At 40.3% G+C, this 21,537-nt stretch overlaps 1 protein-coding gene across 6 annotated transcripts in view; it reads left to right on the top strand.

Moving 5' to 3' along the window:
• Positions 1 to 21,537, top strand: part of KIF13B (kinesin family member 13B) — a 225,690-nt gene that overhangs the window by 106,933 nt on the left and 97,220 nt on the right. For all 6 annotated transcript variants that reach the window (XM_055348316.2, XM_004046843.5, XM_055348315.2 and 3 more), the window contains 6 exons: positions 1,258 to 1,438; positions 5,754 to 5,841; positions 7,514 to 7,648; positions 10,171 to 10,283; positions 11,570 to 11,681; positions 20,175 to 20,387. In XM_055348316.2, the coding sequence (XP_055204291.2) occupies positions 1,258 to 1,438; positions 5,754 to 5,841; positions 7,514 to 7,648; positions 10,171 to 10,283; positions 11,570 to 11,681; positions 20,175 to 20,387 (842 nt within the window). The remainder of the gene's footprint in view (positions 1 to 1,257; positions 1,439 to 5,753; positions 5,842 to 7,513; positions 7,649 to 10,170; positions 10,284 to 11,569; positions 11,682 to 20,174; positions 20,388 to 21,537) is intronic.

The raw sequence follows: 21,537 nt of genomic DNA, 5'->3' as shown, positions 1-21,537 counted from the left end.
ACTTGTAGGTTAAAAGCATATTTGCAAAAACACTGCTACTAAAAACAGAAGGAATTATACTTAAGTGTCAGTAGTTACTGGTTTTCGGGCAGTAGGACTATGGTAATTTAAGTTTTTTCTTTCTATTTTCCTGTGTTTTCTAAATTTTATTTAATATATATTTCTTTTACAATGGAGAAAATAGTTTATTTTGAGACGGAGTCTTGCTCTGTCGTCCAGGCTGGAGTGCAGTGGCACAATCTCTGCTCATTGCAGCCTCTGCCTCCCAGGTTCAAGCGATTCTTCTGCCTCAGCCTCCGGAGTAGCTGGCACTACAGGTGCCTGCCACCGTGCCTGGTTAATTTTTTTGGTATTTTTAGGAGAGAAGGGGTTTCACCATGTTGGCCAGTCTGGTCTCAAACTCCTGACCTCAGGTGATTCACCCACCTTGGCCTCCCAAAGTGCTGAGATTACAGGCGTGAGCCACCGCATTCAGCCGAGAAAATAATTTTATATAAGAAAAAAGATTATTCTTTAGTTTTCACACTATAGTGAAAGGGTAGTGAGTTAATTTGCTCTGGGGTCCACAGGGAGAACCTATATTTTTTGTGCTGTGATCACTGGTTGGGAGCAGGCACTATAGTATTAATTATATGGCTCTTTCAGCTTATTTCAGAAAACTTTTAGACCTCACTATTTCTCACTTGTTTTAGGTATTTTCTTAAAGTATGAGGATGATTAAATAAGTTTATTTTTCTATTTTTTTTTTTTTTTCGGAGATGGAGTGTTGCTCTGTAGCCCGGGCTAGAGTGCAATGGCGCAATGTCGGCTCACTGCAACCTCCGCCTCCCGGGTTCAAGCAATTCTCCTGCCTCAGCCTCCCGAGTAGCTGGGACTACAAGCACATGCCGTCACGCATGGCTAATTTTTCTTTTTTGTTTGTATTTTAGTAGAGACGGGGTTTCACCTTGTTGCCCAGGCTGATCTCGAACTCCTGAGCTCAGGCAATCTGCCCACCTCAGCCTCCCAAAGTGTTGGGATTACAGGCGTGAGCCACCGAACCCGCCCTATTTTTCTTTCTAAAGGACATTTGCTTTTCACTTTCACATGTGCAGTAAGAAAGCTTCTGTACTTATTATTCTCATTATATTTGGGTGTATTTCTCACTGCATTTTGGTGTTTTGCCAAGTGTTTATAATTTATTATGAGCAACGGAAAGAGGGTTATGTATTTAACATCTCAAAGAGACAATAGTAACTCTGATTTCCATTCTTTTAGGATCTGGAAAATCTTATACCATGATGGGCACAGCTGACCAACCTGGATTAATCCCAAGACTTTGCAGTGGACTCTTTGAACGAACTCAGAAAGAGGAAAATGAAGAACAGAGTTTTAAAGTAGAAGTGTCCTACATGGAAATTTATAATGAAAAAGTTCGAGACCTTCTTGATCCCAAAGGGTAAAGGACTTTGAGACTTTAGTGTTTCAGCATTGTGAACTGAAACAGACTTAAACTGGCTTAAGTGCAAATCTTACTTTTTAATTTTTTCAGAGGGTCTCGCTCTGTCACATAGGCTTCAGTGCAGTGGCACAATCATAGCTTACTTCAGCCTTGAACTCCTGGGCTCAAGAGTTTGTTTGTTTGTTTTTAAACCCAAGAAATTTCAGGTGGAATTCAGCTCTTTGTGGGCTGTGAGGTGAGGGAGAGGCATAATCAGAGAGATGAAACCTAGTCTTTAGGACAGTGAGTTTTTAAAGATTCTCAGGAACAAAAACAAGGGCCCATGATTTCATGGCACAGACTTGTAAAGAGAATTGGATTGGACGTCTTAGGAGGCCTTCACAAACGCTGGTTTGACTCTACAGCTGTAACTGAGTGAGGAAAGTGCACGGTATCTAGAAATCTGTTCATTCCACAGAGAGTTCTTCGAGTTCAGATTTTAAGGAAGCGCAACAGTGGAGAAAGATGGAGATAATGACCACAGCCTGTGGCTTGTTGATGTAAAAACAGCATTAGGAAGGTCAAAGAGCCAAATAAGCTGAGGCCTACAGAAAGTTTGCAGGACAACAGGAGGACATTTAGTTTTGCTGGATGAGGAAGATGATCAAGGAAAAGAGGATCTTAGAGGCAGTGAATCATAGTGACTCTCAGTCAAGAGCAAACAGAACCCTCAGCTCCTCTCTGTTGTCAGTTTTCCTTGACCAAGATGATAATCTTTAGGATTCTCACAGGGAGATTGAATTGATGCTCAGTGCTTCTGTACAAACTTTACTTAACAAACATTTATTGAGTGATCATTATATGCCAGGCACTATGCAAGAACTCACAATGTGGACAGAATGAGAGTTTTGTAAACAAATAATTAAAATACAGCGCTGTCTGCTTTTAACTTGTGAAGGAGGCTCCTACAAATTAGAGAGCAAAGGGACAATGACTGATCTTGCCCCTAGGAGAAGGGAAGATTCCAAGAGTGTACTTGCTTGATAACATTTGTGCGGAGTGGGAAGTTGGTCCACTGGGAAGTTGGGTGAGAACTACTCAGGTGTAGGGAACAACCTCTGCCACACCTTGAAGGTGTAAATTAATCACCTTTGGAGAATGATCCAGCAGTTCAGTGTGGTCGGAGAGTAGGATGCACAGAAGTCAACATGGAACAAAAGGACGCCAAGATGGGAGGATCGCTTGAGCCCAGGAGTTTGAGGCTTCAGTGAGCCAAGATTGTACCACTGCACCCCAGCCTGGGTGACAGGATGAGGGATTCATCCTGTCTCAAAAGAAATTAAAAATAAAAAATGTTCCAAAACAAAGAGGCCAGAGAGTACCTTACGGTCCAGGTACCCACATCCTACTTAATATTATACCCGTGTATATTTTTTTCTTTGTTCTGCCTTGAACACTTTTTCTTGGACTTTGACCTCGCAAAGATCATCACTTTTCTGAGATCCAGCCCAGACCTACTCTTTCCAGAAATTCTTAGCTGACTGACTTCATACCTGTTCATTCTTCTGCTTAATCCAGAGTGCTTGTATGGCATCTTTTCAACTTATCTGCACATGTCCAGTCTTTAGTAATTTCTCCTGTTTGTCTTGGGTATAGGTTAGTAATTAACAGCTTACTTACGGTAATTACTTACAGTAATTAACAGTGAATTCTGAAGAGCTTCAGATTTGCATAGCTCAGGATCTAGGTCCTCTGCTTGTTACCTATTGAGCAAGTTTCTTAAGCTTTCCAGGCCTAACTTGTCAGCCTAGAGGGAACTTGAAGAGGGAAATGATAGGATGCAATTATCTCAGAGGGCTGTTATGAAGATAGACTGGGATGATACACCTGAGGTCTTAGAACATTTGCTGGCATACAGTAAGTGCTCAATAAGTGGTAGCTGCTGCTATCTCCCCAGTGAAAATTTCTTGGAAATTTTTTTTTTTAGTTTCTGAAGATTCAAAGTAAATGGATTAAAATCTGTAAAGGTGATCTCATTTCAGTCAAAGGCCATTTGAGAAAACTTCATTTTTTATTCACGTACTAATTATATTAATTCAGCTCTAGTATATAGTAATGTAATTATGTTGTTTTACTCAGGAGATAATAGAGGATACATTAAGAAAAAGGAAATATGAAAGGAAAAAAGTCAATAATAGACTATATCCTGGGCGAGAAGTAAATCAAATATTCTATATCTACTTTATCCAGTTACATGGTAATAAGTGACATTTTTAATGGTTGATCCTAGGGTACTATAGATTTTAGATTTAAGAGTCATTTCCTTATCCCCTGATTTTACTATTTATATGAAGGGTTATTCTAGAACTATCCTCTTCTTGCTGTCTTTATCATAGGTGTTAGTGATTGAATGTGGTTCAGCTTCTGTGCTAGTCATTCATTGTATGTGTTCAACATTTCTTCCCTTCCTCTCCTGCCTTCTTAGTTAGTAGCACTCGCTCTCCAAATGACGGAAGCTAACACATTTGGAGTCGTCACTGTCACCTTAATCTCTCTAATCTTCACTTTGTTAGTGAAGTCTGTTCATTCACTTAGTGATTCTTATGTGCCAGGACTTGTGCTAGGAACTGCAGACTCCCAAAATAATTAGACATTATTCTTGCTGTTCTAGAGCCCAAAGTTTATTATAATACAAATGGATAAAAGTAAATTAATTCCTGCCTAAGCTGAGGATAAGGAGAAGCTGACTAAGAGGTGGTCAAGAGCAGATTATAAAGGAGCATGCGTATCAAGCTGAGGAGTGTGCACCTCTCTTCATAGGCATCAAAGAACGACCCAAAAACTTGACGCATTGGTTGGGCACGGTGGCTCATACCTCTAATCCCAGCACTTTGGGAGGCCGAGGCGGGCAGATCACTTGGGGTCAGGAGTTCGAGACCAGCCTGGCCAACATGGCAAAACCCTGTGTCTACTAAAAATACAAAAATGAGCTGGGTGTGGTGATGCACACCTGTAATCCCAGCTATTTGGGAGGATGAGGCAGGAGAACTGCTTGAACCTGGGAAGCGGAGGTTACAGTGAGCTGAGATCCTGGCACTGCACTCCAGCCTGGGTGATAGAGCAAGACTCCATTTGGAAAAAACAAAAAAACAAAAAAACAAAAAAACAAAACAACTTTAAGGATTATAAGGTATTATTTTAAAAAAGATTTTGTGTAGTTCAAAAGTGGACACACATTCGTGATTTAAAATAAGGATAAACAAAAATGTAAAATGAAAATCACCAGTAACCTTATCATTGACATTCTTTTTTATAATTTGATTTTTAATTGACAAATGAGAATTGTATATGTTTATGGAGTACTAAGTGTGTTTTGATCATGTATATACTATGGAATGATTATATCAAGCTAATTAACATATCCATTACCTCACACACTTACCATTTTTTTTGTGGTGCAGACATTTAAAGTCTGTCTACTCTCAGCAATTTTGAAATACACATTATGTTGCTGACTGTAGTCACCATGCTGTGCAGTAGATCTCAAGAACTTACTCCTCCTAACAGAAACTTTGTACCCTTATTTATTGGTTTATTCTTAATATTTTTGGTTTATATTATTATTCTTAATATTTTTGGTTTATATTATTAAGTATGCTATCTGTGCTCTACATTTTTCTCAGATGTCCTTTATTGGGTTTATTAGTTCCTTCTTTGCTAAGAGGGGTTTTCTTTTAAAAAAAAAAAAACTTAATGAATATTTAATTTTAATTTTATTGAATCTTTTTTCATGCGTTTATTGAAATGATCATACTTCCCTCCTCTACCCCCTTAGGCTGTCAATGTGATTAAAGCGCATGGATCTTTTTTCCAATGGTGGATAGCCTAGAAGCCCTGAGATAAGCCCAGTTTTGTATTTTGAAATCATTAGATTCAGTTTACTGTCTTTCGTTTGTCTTTCTTCATGACTGAGACTGGTCTGTAGTTTTCCTTTCTTGCACAGTTAACATTTACTGAGTTTCTGCTCTTTGTACCACATTCTCTGTGAGACAAATAGATTGTTCATATTTATTTGACTCTGCATTCTTTGTAGTAAGTAAATAGACATCCCACAATATACCCTTTTGAGTGATGTGATATTTAATCACATTATGAAGTTTTCTTCGCAGTGAAGATTTTAAAGTTTGGTTTAAATTCTTCCGGGATCAAGTCAGTTGGTTTTACTTATTTGGGGTCTTTCTTGAATTCATTGTATATTTTTATGGAGCAGAGCTGAGTCCTTTTTAAAAATAGGCTATTGTTAAAAAATCATTTCTTTGTTTTTCATGAACAGAAGCCGTCAGACATTGAAAGTCAGAGAGCATAGTGTGTTGGGACCTTATGTCGACGGACTTTCTAAACTGGCTGTCACAAGCTACAAGGTAACAACATCCTGTATGTGAACTATTTAAATTTAGTGTAGTAGGGTGGGGCTCTTTTTTTTCTTGGCTTAATGTGTTGTTTTTAAAAATTGCATATATAATAGCATCACTTAATAAATCACTTAACAAAAATCCTAAAAATGAGATAGTTGATCACAGACAAGCGAATAAATATAGACTAAATAGGATGAGGCTTTTAAATGAAAAGTTATCAGACTTAGTGGATCTAAAGTGAGTTTGGAATCAATCTAGAAAATTGTGAATTTTATCTTTTGTTGTTGTTTTCCCATTCTGGGGCCCACTTATACTTCCTTTTGCAGTTAATGTTTTTACTTTGAGGCTTTTTATGTATCATGTTGAATTTTTTTGTAAACATTCTTCTTCTAATAGAAAATTGTGATTTTCAGTTTTTGATGATGTATGTCAGTTAGGATTGTGTTCAGTTGCACATAACATTAAAAAAAGTATCAGAGTTATTTGAAACATGGATTATTATCTGTTTTGTTCATTATATATTCTCAGTGTCTGAAAAGTACCTAGCCTATGGTAGGTGCTTTCAGTATACATTTGAAAGTATGAATGGTGATTGAAACAAGGCTTTTCATGGAAAAGAAATATGGAGGTAGACTCTCCAGGGCTGGTATGGTGGCCCCAAATGTGTTATTAGGGACCTAGATTCCTTCCAGTGGTCAACACAGAGAGGTGTGGTAATGTCCTTATTCCCATAGTTCAAGATGGCTCTTAGAACCAACACGAGATAGCATGCCTACTCCCTTAAGGAGAATTCCCAGATGGCCTATTTTAATTTTAAATCTTATTCACTAAAATGTCATGAGGCCAGAGTGAGCTGCAAGGGCATCTGGGAAATGTAGTCTCTTAGCTCGGCCATATGTGCCAAGTTGAAGATTGGGCTGCCCTACTGGAAAGAAGTGAAGACTGGGTAATGGGAAGCATCTAGTCGACTTTCGCACATACATTTTTCTCACTCATCATTAAGATCCTTGTAAGGCAGATGGGTGTCATAGCTCTGCATTGTTATTAATGCAGTTAAAATCCAGGTTGGTTAACTGTTTTAGAGCTTATAACATTAAAAAAAAAGAAAATCCCTTGACCTTCCTATTGTATTTTGTTGTTTCTCTTTTTTAGTAGTAGTAGCAACCAAGTGGTAAATCAGTGCAGAAAATTAGTCTCTTGAGGTTCTCATTTTTAAAACCAGGTCTGCTAAGATAGTGGTAGTCGGTGATATGCCTGTATGAAGCGACAAATGACACAAGTTATTTAAGTTATTTATGTTGCTTATTTGTATAATCTAATTTAACAATAAATTTGTATTGCTTCTGTATTAAAGAAACTACGTTTTTTCAAATTTCTATATTAGATGAGGGTTGGTGTGGCATACTTGTTCATCTTGTGTGACCAAAGGTGTAGCTTCTGAACTTTGAGTCAAGGCTGCCACCTCTGTACCTGTAGCAAATGATGTACTTTGAAAGTTTTCAGAGACAGTATTGGCTATTGTACTCCATGGGGCTCAATATTCATTGAGAAACAAAATGTTAACTCCAAATGTTGTTGAGAAAGTAGCAAAACTTGTAATGAATTTTGTAGTGTAGCAGGATTTTAGTGTGTATTACACAAGTAATGAAACGTGGGTCTATGACTTGTTTCCACTTAGGATATTGAGTCGTTGATGTCTGAGGGTAACAAATCTCGCACAGTTGCTGCAACCAACATGAACGAGGAGAGTAGCCGATCCCATGCAGTTTTCAAAATCACCCTCACACATACTCTCTACGATGTGAAGTCTGGGGTAGGTGTTCAGATGCATAACCTGTTTTTATATTTCTAAAGTGGATTGTGGTTTTATTTTTTTCCTCTTCAGGTGTTAGATGAATTAAAGTCCTGGCTAGACTTGTGTATCAATGAGGATTCTGGACAAGAAACAGAAGCCCCTCTAGGTCAATACAAAGGGATGTCATGTAGGGAAGCAGGTGATTCCAGGGTTGTTGGGACATCTGAGGAGGACCAGGTTCTAGACTGCCTCTCGAGGAATAACTTTCTGAACAGCACACATCTGGCTACCGGGGTGGTGACACCTCTGAGGACACCTCTAGAACTCTGTGTTCCAGGCATACCCATAGCTGTGATCCAGGAAGCAGGAATAGAGAAGTTGCTTCTGTCCATGCTGCTGCCTCGTAGCACCCTGGAACCTGGAGAATGTGCTTGCATTTCCCCAGTCCCGCTGCCAGCAGAAAGAGCCAGAAAGGGACAGCAGGCAGCCTCTGCTCTGCTTTTGCGTTCCAGCCTCTAGCAGGTGTATCCTGAGCCTGGGTGGCCAGGGAGTCTGAGAAATGTGGGTTTAAGCTTCCCGCCCACTCCCACTAAAGGAAGGTGGAGCAGAAGTTAAGTGCACCGATGGCCCACTGTCTGCCCCAGCAGTTTTTGAGTTTTAAACTGTGACGGCTAACTGCATGAGCCAATGGTAATGCTCTCGCTTGCCCAGGCACTGTGCCTCACACCTCTAATCCCAGCACTTTGGGAGGCCAAGGCGGGAGGATTGCTTGAGCCCAGGAGTTGGAGAACAGCCTGGTAACATAATGAGACTCCATTTCTACAGAATATTTGAAAATTAGCAAGGTGTGGGTGGTTCATGCCCATAGACCTAGTGACTAGGGAGGCTGAGGTGGGAGGATTGGTTGAGCCCAGGAGCTTGAGACTGCAGTGAGCTGTGATTGCCCCACTGCCCTGGGCAACAGAGCAAGACTCTGTCTCAAAAAAAAAAAAAAATTCTAGCTGATTTAGCAGAGGTTCTTTTGCAGTGTTGCCTTCTGTGAAACACTATTAGAAGGAATAAATGACACTGGGGCAATTGTACTATAAAATCACTTGCTTTTGTGGAATAACTTTTTGAGTGTTTGGTTTTGAATCTAGTGAAGAGTAAACCCAGTCAGAGATAAACGTGCTTCTGCTGCATTGCAAATTTCTCTGTTGCCTAGTATATTTGCGTCTTCCCTCTTTTTATGTGAATTTTACATATTTTATTATGATGCCAACCCCCTAGTGTGTCCATTTTAAATACCAGAAGGTAAAATAATCACCCTGGCAAAGTGCTATATTTTGGCAGGATTTTCATCTGCTGAAAGCATATTTTTCTCCTTTTACCATCACAGCAAGATTAGTGTAACAACAAAAAGTTCTTTGTTTCTTATTTCCTTTTCAGCATAAAACAAAAAACATACTGAAGACTTTTTTTTTTTAAACTAAAAGTACTTTTGATTTGGGACGCTGAATATCCTTTTGTTAACAGCATGTTTATTTATGGAAATAAATGTCTATTTTAAAGGAAAGCTTTAAAAATGATTCAGTCTATAGATTTTGGTGTTGGTTTCCTACATTCCTTATATTGCTATTGAAGTACGAAGTATGTTACATGTATGTGCTTGATAAGAAAACACTTTTGATAAAGATATCTATGTATCTGTATGTATATAATATCTTAATTAGAAAAAGATGTAAATCTAATAACACCCGACAGGAAATGGAATTATATATGAATAAGATGTAAATGTTACAAAATGTTTTGAGATTTTGAGGGGTTCTTCTATTGTATAAAGGTCAGATTTTTTTTTATGTCAGAATTGCAAGTGTTTTGTCTCAGGATTATTGATAAATATCCATGAAATTTTAAACACAGTTTCCAATAATAGTAAAATTTAAGTCTTAGAAGTACTTTTGTATACTGCTCTGGAAATTTCATTGGGCACCCTTCAAAATGGCCCATTTTGGAGGCACTGTTTTTCTGAGATAATTAGCTTTCATCCTGGCTGGATTAGTAGAGTTTTATAAATTTTCTGTGTCTCCACCATTAGATTGTACAGTTTTCTTACAGTGTGTTATAGCAGCACAAAATAATTTTGAAGTAACAGTAAATACTTTTAATAAAGGGTTTAGATCATAACCCATTTCGTTGTGACAGAACTGCTTTTTGTATTGTTTTTTAAGAGACAGGGTCTTACTGTGTTGCTCAGGTTGGAATGCAGAGGTGCAATCATAGCTCACTGTAGCCTGGAACTTCTGGGCTCAAGTGATCTCCCACCTCAGTTTCCCAAGTAGCTGGGACTATAGGCACACGCCACCATGGCCAGCTATTTTAATTTTTTTTAAATTTTTTTGTGGAGACAGGATTTTGCTGTGTTGCCCAGGCTGTTTTTGAAATCCTGGGCTCAGGTGATCCTCCTTCCTTGTCCTCCCAAAGTGCTGGGATTACTGGCATGAGCCACCACACCTGGCCCTGTGTTCCTGTTGATTAGTATTGATTGATTTCCTTTGTAGACATCTGGAGAGAAAGTGGGCAAACTCAGCCTGGTGGATTTAGCTGGCAGTGAACGAGCAACGAAGACAGGCGCTGCAGGGGACAGGCTGAAGGAAGGGAGCAACATTAACAAGTAAGTGCTCTCGAAGCTTATTTTTATTGCTTTATTGATTTAATAGCCAGTAGGGGAACATCTGTGGTTATTAAAATATTAAGGTGATTTGGAATTTTTTTCTGGTATTTTCAATGGGCCTGAGCTCATTTTAGGTTTTGTTGAGATGCCTGATGGGGCTGAGGAGCACAGCCTCAGTCAGGTCAGAGTTTCTCAGCAGTGGCCCTATTGCTGTTTTGGGTCAGGTAATTCTTTTCATGGGAGCGGTGATGCTGTGCTTTGTGGAGTGTCTAGCCGCATCCCTGGCTTCTCCCCACTAGATGGCGATAGTAGCTGCCACCTCTTCCCCCACCCCCAGGTGTGTCAACCCAAACTCACTTTCAACAACCATGGATGTTCCCTGTCGGGGCATAGTCACCCTCCAGTTGAGAACCACTGGTCTGAGCTATAGAGAGGATCAAAGCTAATTGGTCTCTCAGAGTGGAACTGTTGATCTTGACCTGTGTGTTGCTCTTTGGACAAACATGTACTAACCACGTTGAGCTTTTCCTTTACTAAACACTGTCATGCTTGTCCAAGTCCAAGAAGCTAAGACTTTACGAAGTAATATTTTGTTTACCAGTTCCTTCATGTGGGCTCATTTTAGGTTTTGTTGAGATGCCTGATGGGGCCGAAGAGCACAGCCTCAGTCAGGTCAGGGTTTCTCGGCAGTGGCCTTATTGCTGTTTTGGGTCAGGTAATTCTTTTCATGGGAGGGGTGATCCTGTGCTACGAATAATACGAAGTATTATTTTGTTTATCAGTTCCTTCATATGGACTTCACATTTTCTCCCTCACGCCAAATTGTTAGCTCATTATGGGTAGGAACTTTTTCTGTCCTTGGCTCCCAGAAGGACACATAGGAGTCATAAAGAAACCAAATGGAGATGATAAAACACTGTCACCCAGATGCTATCCTATTATTGAATCTCATATATACAATTTTTGCTTTGTACTATGGTTTAATTATTGTGTTTCTGGCTTCCTTTCTTAAAGATACATGGTTTTGGTGTTATATTGACCTGAAGATTTATAGCTCACATTTTTATGTACTACAAAATATTAGGCTAAGCATTTTTATTGCTTATAGTAGTATTGGGGGAAAATAACTATTTTGAGTTGTGTGCTTTTGAACTGAGCGGCAAAATGCTGACAGGGTGCTGCTCACATGCAGGTACAAGGGCATCTTAGTGTTCAATCTTTGTGCTAAAATGTGACATTTGATATATTTCATTTTTGTAATTATTTTGGTTTGTTGCACCATGCAGGTCCCTCACAACCCTCGGTCTGGTTATCTCAGCTCTTGCAGATCAGAGTGCTGGCAAAAACAAGAATAAATTTGTTCCATATCGTGACTCAGTTCTCACTTGGCTGCTCAAAGTAAGTTTGTTTTTTTTTCCCTTCCTGGCATACTTTTGGTGGTTGGCAAGAAGGATGAAAAAAGAGTAGACCGTTAATCCCTTCCAGGTATCATTTCCTCTATCGGTGTGCAAATGTATAATTATTAGGCTCTTATGGTAATGACATTTTTGATGGAATAAACATAGTTTTTTTCCTAGCAATTCACATCCCAGCTTACTAGAACCTGGATGCGGTGGGGTCGCTGGACGCACACGGAATCACACGATTGCTTCTGGAGATTTGGGGGAGTAGAGAAAGGGCCTCCTGCTAATCTGACCACTGTGTGAGTCATGGGGGAGGAGCCTCCGCTGGCCTCACACTCAGCTGGGCCACCCTGGCCTTCCACAGACTCCTTTTGTTGGGCTAACATTTTGGAGCTTGTTTTCTGTTTAACTTCGGGACAGTCAGACCTTGGTTTCTGTTTAGCTTTACTCATGATGCCTTTAATTTGCTTTTGGCTTCTTAAAGATGTTGTTAGAGGCTGCAGAGTAGGGCACACAGTCATTCATTCATTGATTGATTCAGTATGAACAAGAGCAATGGAAGTGAGAAAGAAGAAAGCCAATGTGCGGTGGTAGGAGGAGAACGTAGCCTCCATTTTAAAACAGAGGAAAACAGAGGGCGCTTCTTGCCCTCGCTGGCTTGTAAGGGAGATAAGATGTGCACACACAATATTAGAACATGAGTTTGTGATAGAGCCATGACAGAGATGGTGATAACATGTAATAGGAGTCTGGTGAAAAAAGAGAGACTTATTTCCAGCTTCCTCTAGCCTTCCAGAGCCCCTTTAGTCTTCATAAGGTGGTGTGGTGAGTTGGATATCGGACTGGGAATTAGAGGGTGTAAGTTGCAGTGACAATTTAACCCATTTATAGAGGTGTCACCTCACTAAATCCTTTAATACTCTTTTTTTTCTATTTTTAAAATGGAGAAATAATTTTATGTGCCCTGTTTAATTTTGTGATGTTTTATTTTCTTATTGATCAAGAATATGTTGAACACCTGGCAGGCGTTGCATTAGGGGTTGAAAATACTAAGATGAGTTCAACACGGGCCGCCCCAGTAGCTTAGTAGAGGACATAGTTACTGATTTAGTCCATAGCATGTTTAGAAAAAGGCCTTTGTGAAATGAAGTAGGGGTTTCTTCTGGTTTCCTCCTCCTCTCAAGAGTTAACTAGTATTCAACTTTTTAATTCAAAACTCTGCACACTATTTGAATATCTTTTGTTAAAATAAAACATTCTTTACGTAAATGTCAGTGTGTTCTTTCTTAAATGTAATGCTAAAATTCAGTAAATTTTCCACAGTAGAATATCAGGTCCATTACTTCCTTTGGCCAAAATGCAGGACTGTTAGAAATTTAAACAAAAGTGTAAACAAATCGTGATAATTAAAACCACTTGTAAAGGTTCGTCAAACAACCTCACAAACATCAGATAGAGATAATTATTAGGAACAAAATTAAAACACCTTGGCCCACCATAAAGACAATTCTAACCTTGTCTTTTAAAATAGAACATTATTATTCAGATATTGTTACTTGAATCCTGACGTCAGCCTACATAACTAAATACCTCAAGTGCTTTTACCCTAAAAAAAAAAATTTACTTTTCTTTCCTGTCTCAAACAGCATAAGAACTTCTGCTTCTGTAAGACTAACAAAAATGTTGTGTAGTTTTTTTCTGTAATTAGAAAAACAAGCAAACTGCAAAATTCAAGACTTTGGACGATGAATATAATTATTCTTTTTCATAAAAGCCATTAAAATCATAGAGTAAATAGGTTTCTTTAAAAAATTAGTGAACAAACTTGCAGTTATATAGGATATTAAGTCTAGAGATCAAATGGGCAGTCTAAGGACTATAGTTAATAACATTGTATTGTATATAAAAAAATTTGCTAAAAGTATATTTTAGGTGCTCTTATCACAAAAGATAACCATGTAAGGTGATGGATGTGTTCATTTGTTTCAATGTAGTAATCAATTATATTACTATGTTTACATATATCAGACGTACTCTATACCTTAAACATATGTATTTAAAAAAAATTTTTTTTAAATAGTTTCATTACCAAATGAATTTTTTTTTTTTTTTTTTTTTGAGACGGAGCCTCGCTCTGTTGCCCAGGCTGGAGTGTAGTGGCGCAGTCTCGGCTCACTGCAACTTCCACCTCCTGGTTCAAGCGATTCTTCTGCCTCAGCCTCCCGATTAGCTGGAATTACAGGTGCGCACCACCACACCTGGCTAATTTTTGTATTTTTAGTAGAGACAGGGTTTCGCCATGTTGACCAGGCTGGTCTTGAACTCCTGACCTCAAGTGATCCACCCGCCTCAGCCTCCTGAAGTGCTGGGATTACAGGCATGAGCCACTGTGACTGGCCAGGAATTTGTTTTTTTTAATAGAAGAAGTCTTTTTTTTTTGGAGACAGGGTCTCTCTGTTGTCCAGGCTAGAGTGCAGTCGTGCAGTCATAACTCACTACGGTCTGGAACTCCTGGACTCAAGTGATCCTCCCACATCAGCCTCCTTTAGTAGTTGGGACTACACCACCATGCCTAGCAATTTTTTTTTTTTTAATTTTTAGTAGAGATGAGGTCTTGCTATGTTGCCCAGGCTGGTCTTGAACTCCTGGCCTTGAGCATCCTCCTGCCTCGGCCTCCCAAAGTGCCAGGATTACAGTTGTGAGTCACCATGCCTGGCCTGTAGAAGAAATCTTGATAAGATACTTCTTCTTCAAACTTTCCACAGAAACATTTCCTGATCATATATTGTCCTTGTTTCAGTGTTGCTACTTGAGTCCATTTAAAACAACAAATATCTTTTGTTGCCGGGCATGGTGGCTAATGCCTATATAATCCCAGCACTTTGGGAGGCCTGGGTGGGAGGATCAGCTGAGGTCAGGAGTTCGAGACCAGCTTGGCCAACATGGTGAAATCGCATCTCTACTAAAAATAAAAAAATTAGCTGGGTGTGGTGGTGCATGCCTGTAATCCCAGCTACTCAGGAGGCTGAGGCAGGAGAATGGCTTGAACCTGGGAGTCGGAGGTTGCAGTGAGCTGATATCAGGCCATTGCATTCCAGCCTGGTGACAGAGGAAGACAACCCTCTCAAAAAAAAAAAAAAAAAAAAAACACCAAAAAACAAGAAATATCTTTTGTTAACTTAATCGACATAGTGAAAATGGCACGGGTAATCACTGAGTGGCTTCATTGGCCTGGAGGCCAGGAGCACCTGTTGCAGGAGTATCTGGTGCCATGCCAAGGGCTTCATGGGTATCGTCTCCTTCTCAGAAGGGAAAGGGTGGTGTTCCCAGTGGTCAGATGACACGGAGGGTGCAGAACTAATGAATGGCAGGATCGGGATTGGAATCATTGCTGACTTGACTGTGCAGCTGTTTTTGCCAAGGCTGTGCTCTTCTTATCAAAGGTTAATTTTCATTAGAAGGATACTCACTTCATATTACCAGTCCTTGATAGAAAATAATGAAAAAAGCTGTTCATAGTACTTGAACTTGAAGAATGAAACCATAACATTTTTTAAAAGGTCACTTAATCTGCTGTTTAGTTAATTTAGGTTATAATTGCAACTTTCATGTATTAAAAATAACGCATGTGTTTGCTGAATATTTGTCATTATCTTTTTCCTTAAAAATGTATGTGATTGGCCGGGCGTGGTGGCTCACACCTGTAATCCCTGCACTCTGGGAGGCCGAGGCAGGCGGATCACGAGGTCAGGAGATCAAGACCATTCTGGCTAACATGGTGAAACCTCGTCTCTACTAAAAAATACAAAAAAATTAGCCGGGCGTGGTGGCGGGTGCCTGTAGTCCCAGCTACTCGGGAGGCTGAGGCAGGAGAATGTTGTGAACCTGGGAGGAGGAGCTTGCAGTGAGCCAAGATCATGCCACTGCACTCCAGTCTGGGTGACGGAGTGAGACTCCATCTCAAAAAAAAAAAAAAAAAAGAAAAGAAAATGTATGTGATCTGGCTGGGCATGGGGCTCACTGAGGCCTGTAATCCTAGCACTTTGTGGGGCCGAGGTGGACAGATCACCTGAGGCCAGGAGTTTGAGACCAGCCTGGCCAACATGGTGAAACCCCATCTCTACTAAAAATACAGAAATGAGCTGGGAGTAGTGGTGTGCACCTGTAATCCCAGTTACCTGGGAGGCTGAGGCGGGAGAATCGATTGTACCCAGGAGGTAGAGGTTGCAGTGAGCCAAGACCGTGCCACTGCACTCCAGCCTGGGCGACAGAGTGAGACTCTATCTCAAAAAAAAAAAAAAAAAAAAAAAAAGAAAAAAATTATGATTTTTTTAAATGTCATTTGGACTTCACAGAAGATCGTAAATAGGGGCTTTTTTTTTTTTTTTTTTTCGCAAAACATGTTCCAGAGCTTAAGCAGTTTCCCAGAGCTCTCTCCAAATTGGTTGAAATGGAGATCCTTTTCCTTTAAAGTGGGTTTTAGGTCCCTGTTGCTTTTTCCTTCTTAAATTCTTAGTCTGACTCACCCAGATCCTAGTTTGACATGGGCATACTTCCTGTATTCTTCAACATAATTTCCATTGAACTTGTACAATTGCCCATCTTCTATAACATTTTCAGTTTCACAGCGCCTTTTTTTTTCTGCCTCATATTTGCGTTGTAATTGTGTTGTGCTCTTAATGTGTGTAACATCTGAGAATGAGAGAAGCTGTGGCTTTTCTTGGTGATTTGGTCCAGGATAGATGTGAGTGCTCTTCTCCCAGGGAGGATGGAACAACCATTAAATGAGGGTTACGCATTCGCTGAGTGGTCACTGGAGAACTATTTCATATTAAGATGATTTTTGGTCCTCTGAATAACCATCTAAATGTGGGCCTCTTAACGTGAAGTAACTTCTGGTAGTGAGTGCTCAGATAATGAGTATCTTTCTAATTCATCTCCCTCTTTTCGTTCCTACTGCCACCTCCCTAATGAAGGCCACTTTTCATCTGTCACCTGGATGACAGTCATTTCCCTCGAGCTTTCTTAGTCCAGTCCTTTCTCCATGGTTAGGTTGCAACATCTTTCTACATTAATACTTTTAACCCTCAGTCTTTTCAGTAACTGTCTATAGGCCCTTAGGATAAAGTCCAAGTTCCTTTTTTTTCTTTTTTGTATAAACAGGGTCTCACTATGTTGGCCAGGCTGGTGTTGAACTTCTGGACTCAAGTGATCCTCCTGCCTTGGCCTCCCAAAGTGCTGGGATTACAGGCGTGAGCCGCTGCGCCCAGACATAGAGTCCAAATTCTTTAATGGCGTGTGACTTACAAGGTCCTTTATGAGCTGACCCCCTTTACTTTTTTTATTGTTCATCTTGTGCTTCTTGGTGTTACAAATTCCAGCTAAGTGATGAGTGTTGTGTTGCCTCTAGGACTTTACTCTTGTTCCACTTGGAACATGCTTTCCCCTCCCATCTCTTCAGTCTCTCCTCCCTCCTCTCCCCTCTCCCTTTACCTGGGTGATGCTTCTCTATCTTTGGGTCTCAAGTGTCACTTTCTGTGAGAGTCTTCCTTAACCTTTCAAGATTTGGCTCTCTGCTGCTTGTTTTAGACCATATTGTATTTATCTCTATCATCTTAGTCCCTGTTATATAGTATTACTTACCAGCATCCTCCCTAGTGGTGAACTCCAGGAAGAGTCGAGTGAATGAGTAATTTCAGCTCTGTTCTGAATCAGCTCTGTGACCTTTGAAAAGTCTCTCGTTTTCCTGGGTCTCACTTTCTCATCTGTAAAATGAAATAATTGGATTATATGTCTTCACAGAGTTCTTTCAGCTTTTAAAAATTCTGACTTCCAAAAGTAAATTCTTTCCTATGACTATTTAATTTGCTGTTGCCACCTTTGAAACAAACCTCATCTGATTTGCCTAAACAGTTAAAGAGTAAACAAGACACTTTCTACTTTCTCCTTGAATGAGTGCCAGTTCTTTTGTTGTGATTTCCTTTTTGCTGATGGCATGAGGTCATTTTTAACATAAGGGTATTGTTGCTCCATGAACAAGGGCTTTTAAAATATCAAGCATTTGTTGTTTGCCAGGTTTCCTTTTCTCAGCATAAATTGGAGCACAATATACATGCTTTTCTCCTTTGGTAGTTATCGTTACAAATCCCCTTTCAGCTGAGAGCATTTGCTGTTCACGTGGGCTGACAGTGTGCAGTGGTTCTCAGAGGACAACGCGATGCTGCCAGTGAACCAAACGGCGATGAGATTGAATTCCTGTGCTTTCGTTATATCACATTTGAATTTCATTCATGTTCATGGGACTCTTCATGAATTTTTTCTGGAAGTTGCCAAATCTGGAGCACCAGCTATGTGAGATTAGTGTCTAGGAGTGAAGAGCAAAGCAAACAGTCATGGCTTTTACCTCCTAAAGTCCAAATTAGTTATAGTTCTTCCCATGTCATGCATTAAATTATATTTTCTTCAACAATATAATTATGTTTTCTGTGGAAAACCAAACTTTCACTGGTATATGAATAAGGGACATATTGTCTGTGATCATATTGACCTTTTAGTAACACCTTAGGAATCATTTTGTTTCTGAAACTAGGGCAAGATAATTTGGAAAGATGTCAGGTCACCTTATTTAGTCTTCAGGCCTGAACTTTCTCTGTGTTACCAAATGTGTATTGTGGGCAGCTGTGGGGGAGTGGAAATCATGTTGGACTTGAAGGCAGAGTCTAACTGGGCTAGGATATTGTTCAACTTACCAGTTCTAGATTTTTAGGCAGAGTGCAAGATTTAACCTCCATTGTCCGAACAAACCTGTTTTCTCACCGATAAAACCAGGCTCTGTGATAAATCGAACTCACAAAAGATGGAGACCTAAGTAAAGTGTGTGCAGAAAGACTGGGGAAATCATAGATTGTTCCAACGCATTTTCGTTGTAATAAGATTGGAAAAGCCTTTTATTTTCAAAAGCAGTTTTCCATAGGTTAATGCTGCCCCAAAGTAGAGTTAGCTTTCTTATGCTCTAGTGAGTTTCCCATTACTGGCCCGTTGGAGTGTTCCCTCTAATCTTGAGAGTCTGTCATTCAGTGACATTCTGTTCCTAAAAAGAGTATATTCAATCTTTTTGTTTGTTTGCTTTGATGATGTGTCTCAGCCTGGGTTGGTATCCTAATATATGAGTAGTTATCTATTGATTGTAACAGATTACCCCCAGACTGGAACAGCTGCAAACAAGTCATTTATTGTCTCAGGGTTTCCATAGGTCAGGACTCCGGGTGCGTGTGGCTTAATGACGTGGCTCTAGCCGGGTTGTTTCACATGGATGTAATTAAAGTGTTGGGGATGGGGGGCTGCCGTCATCATCATCTCAAGGCATGACCGGTGTGGGGAGGTGTCTGCTCACTTACATGGTTGTCAGCAGGGTCCAGAAGATCTGCTTCCAAACTCGTGCCTGTGGGCCTCTCTTCATAGGGCCGCCTCACTTCACGGCAGCCCGTTTCCCCCAGAGTGAAAGAAAACACCCAAGACAGAAGCCACCATCTTCTTTGAATCTACCCTTAGAGGTGACATGCCATCACTTTCATTCCTTGGAGACCGATGAATAAGTCCTGGCCACCCTCAGGGGAAGCGGAGAGTACTAGGGTGTGGGCGCCAGGAGGTCGCCTGCATAGGCAGCGTTGTCTGTGGTGCAGCAGAGCGCAGTGGGCTTGATGCCCCAAGTCTAGTTTTGTGCTTGAGTTAAATCTCTATTTTTAATGTTCTCAAGCGAGGGTGGTTTTTCATTCTGTTGGAAGCCAGTCGGTCCTAAAGCCGTTTCACTGTACTTAGCAGTTTGAGTGTCATGAAGACAGTATCTCTTCTCAGGACCATTGTCTGAACGGTGGAAGTGCTTCTGTAGTAGAACTTGCAATCTTAGTAGCTTTTGAAGTGCTATCAGAGCGAAGAAAATGAAGTTGCTTTAACATACTTTTTTGTGAGACTATAATTGTACCTTATGTTTTAAAAACTTTACAAGGTGCTTGATAGCTTGTAACAGCAACTTTCTAAGCCATTATTAGGCTTCACAGAGACTCCCAGTACAGGGGGTTGTGGAGGAGGTTGCCAAGTAAGTATCATGCTTGTTCCTCTAAGGAAGATGTTGGAGGCATTTAAGGAGTCCTTTTTTATTCCGAGTAGTCTGTGTTCTTGTGGTATCATCTTGCCTATAAAACAGGGCAGATGGCTTAGAATTAATTTGTGTTAAACCAAAATAAAGGTAGGTTTCATGACATTTCGCCATCCTTTATCAAAGGCTAAAACTCCCTATTTTTAGTACAATGGCTTGGCAGAGAAGAAACAGTGCAGGACTCGAGTCCATACACCTGCATTTTAGCCCTGGCTCTGTCATTGAATGTGTTTGACCTGGGGAAATTTGTTCACCATTTCTGATTTCAGGTTTCTCATATGACGTCTTCTTCCAACTTTAATATGCTACTCAACTTTCTGTTTTCTCCTGTAGGACAGCCTTGGGGGTAACAGCAAGACCGCCATGGTGGCTACTGTGAGTCCTGCAGCTGATAACTATGATGAAACCCTCTCAACTCTGCGGTATGCAGATCGAGCCAAGCACATTGTAAACCACGCTGTGGTGAATGAGGACCCTAATGCCCGAATTATCCGGGATCTCCGGGAAGAAGTTGAGAAACTCCGGGAGCAGCTGACCAAAGCAGAGGTAGGAGGCACCACCGTGTGCGCCCTGTGAGTCCAGGAAGATGAATCAGCCTAGAGCTTGAATTTCCTTCCCCTGGGCTGTGAGGGATGAGTACTCTACTTAAAATTTGTGAATTTCTTACAGCAAGAGAACTTTGGGATGAGTAATAAATAAAGGAAGGTTGTCATATTAGAATTCCAAAGAGGTTTTACAGATGTTAAAAAGATTGAACAGGAGCAAATAGAATTGAGAAAATGTTTGCATTTCTATTCAGGCGGCAGACAAAAGAGAGAGGTAAAATAGAATAGGAGAGGAAGAGAGATGCTGGAGACCATGTGTATGTAATTTTAATTTTTGTGCAGAAAATGATGGAGAGCAGGATTTTTGTTGAATCTCATTTGTTACCTGGTAGAAGTCGGAATGAAAATCTTGAGTCTTCTACACCTTCATAATCTAGCTTTTCCATGTTGTGGATTAATTATGTTTGTAGAAAATATTTTATAGTAGAAGTACCCATGTATTTAGTGGTACTCTATTACAGCTGTCTTCTGTGTATTCTGTAATGGATAATGTTGCATTAATAAATTTGAAAACCTACCAACTCTGACCTGCAATCCCAAGTGCTCATTCTCTTGGGAAAGTGGAATGAAATATTAGATTCAGGATTCCTACTTTTTTTTTTTTTTTTTTTTGAGGTGGAGTTTCAGTCTTGTTGCCCACGCTGGAGTGCAATGGTGTGATCTCAGCTCACTGCAACCTCTGCCTCCTGGGTTCAAGTGATTCCCCTGCCTCAGCCTTCTGAGTAGCTGGGATTACAGGCGCACGCCACCACGGACGCCCGCCTCGGCCTCCCAAAGTGCTGGGATTACAGGCGTGAGCCACCGTGCTCGGCCAGGATTCCTACTTTCATTAGCAGTTCTCTTCCCACAGTTACTCAGCACTGTGGGGCTCTTTCTGGAGTTTGCTTTCTTTCTCATACCTGTTTTCTGGGAATAAATCAGTAAGCTACATGGTCAAGATGATTATCTTGATCGTATTTTTACCTGTTGAATTTTATCCTGTTTTTATAGGAATAATTTTATAGTCCATGAAGACTGTTGTCTCCTTGGTGTTAATAACACCATCCAGTCTGCAACATGTACACATTTAGTCTGTATATATGTGGATAAAT

The sequence above is a fragment of the Gorilla gorilla genome, chromosome 7, assembly GCF_029281585.2.
Source record: "Gorilla gorilla gorilla isolate KB3781 chromosome 7, NHGRI_mGorGor1-v2.1_pri, whole genome shotgun sequence".
Lineage (NCBI taxonomy): Eukaryota > Metazoa > Chordata > Mammalia > Primates > Hominidae > Gorilla > Gorilla gorilla.
Note: the sequence above shows the minus strand (reverse complement) of the source record. Positions and strands in the feature narration are given on the sequence as shown.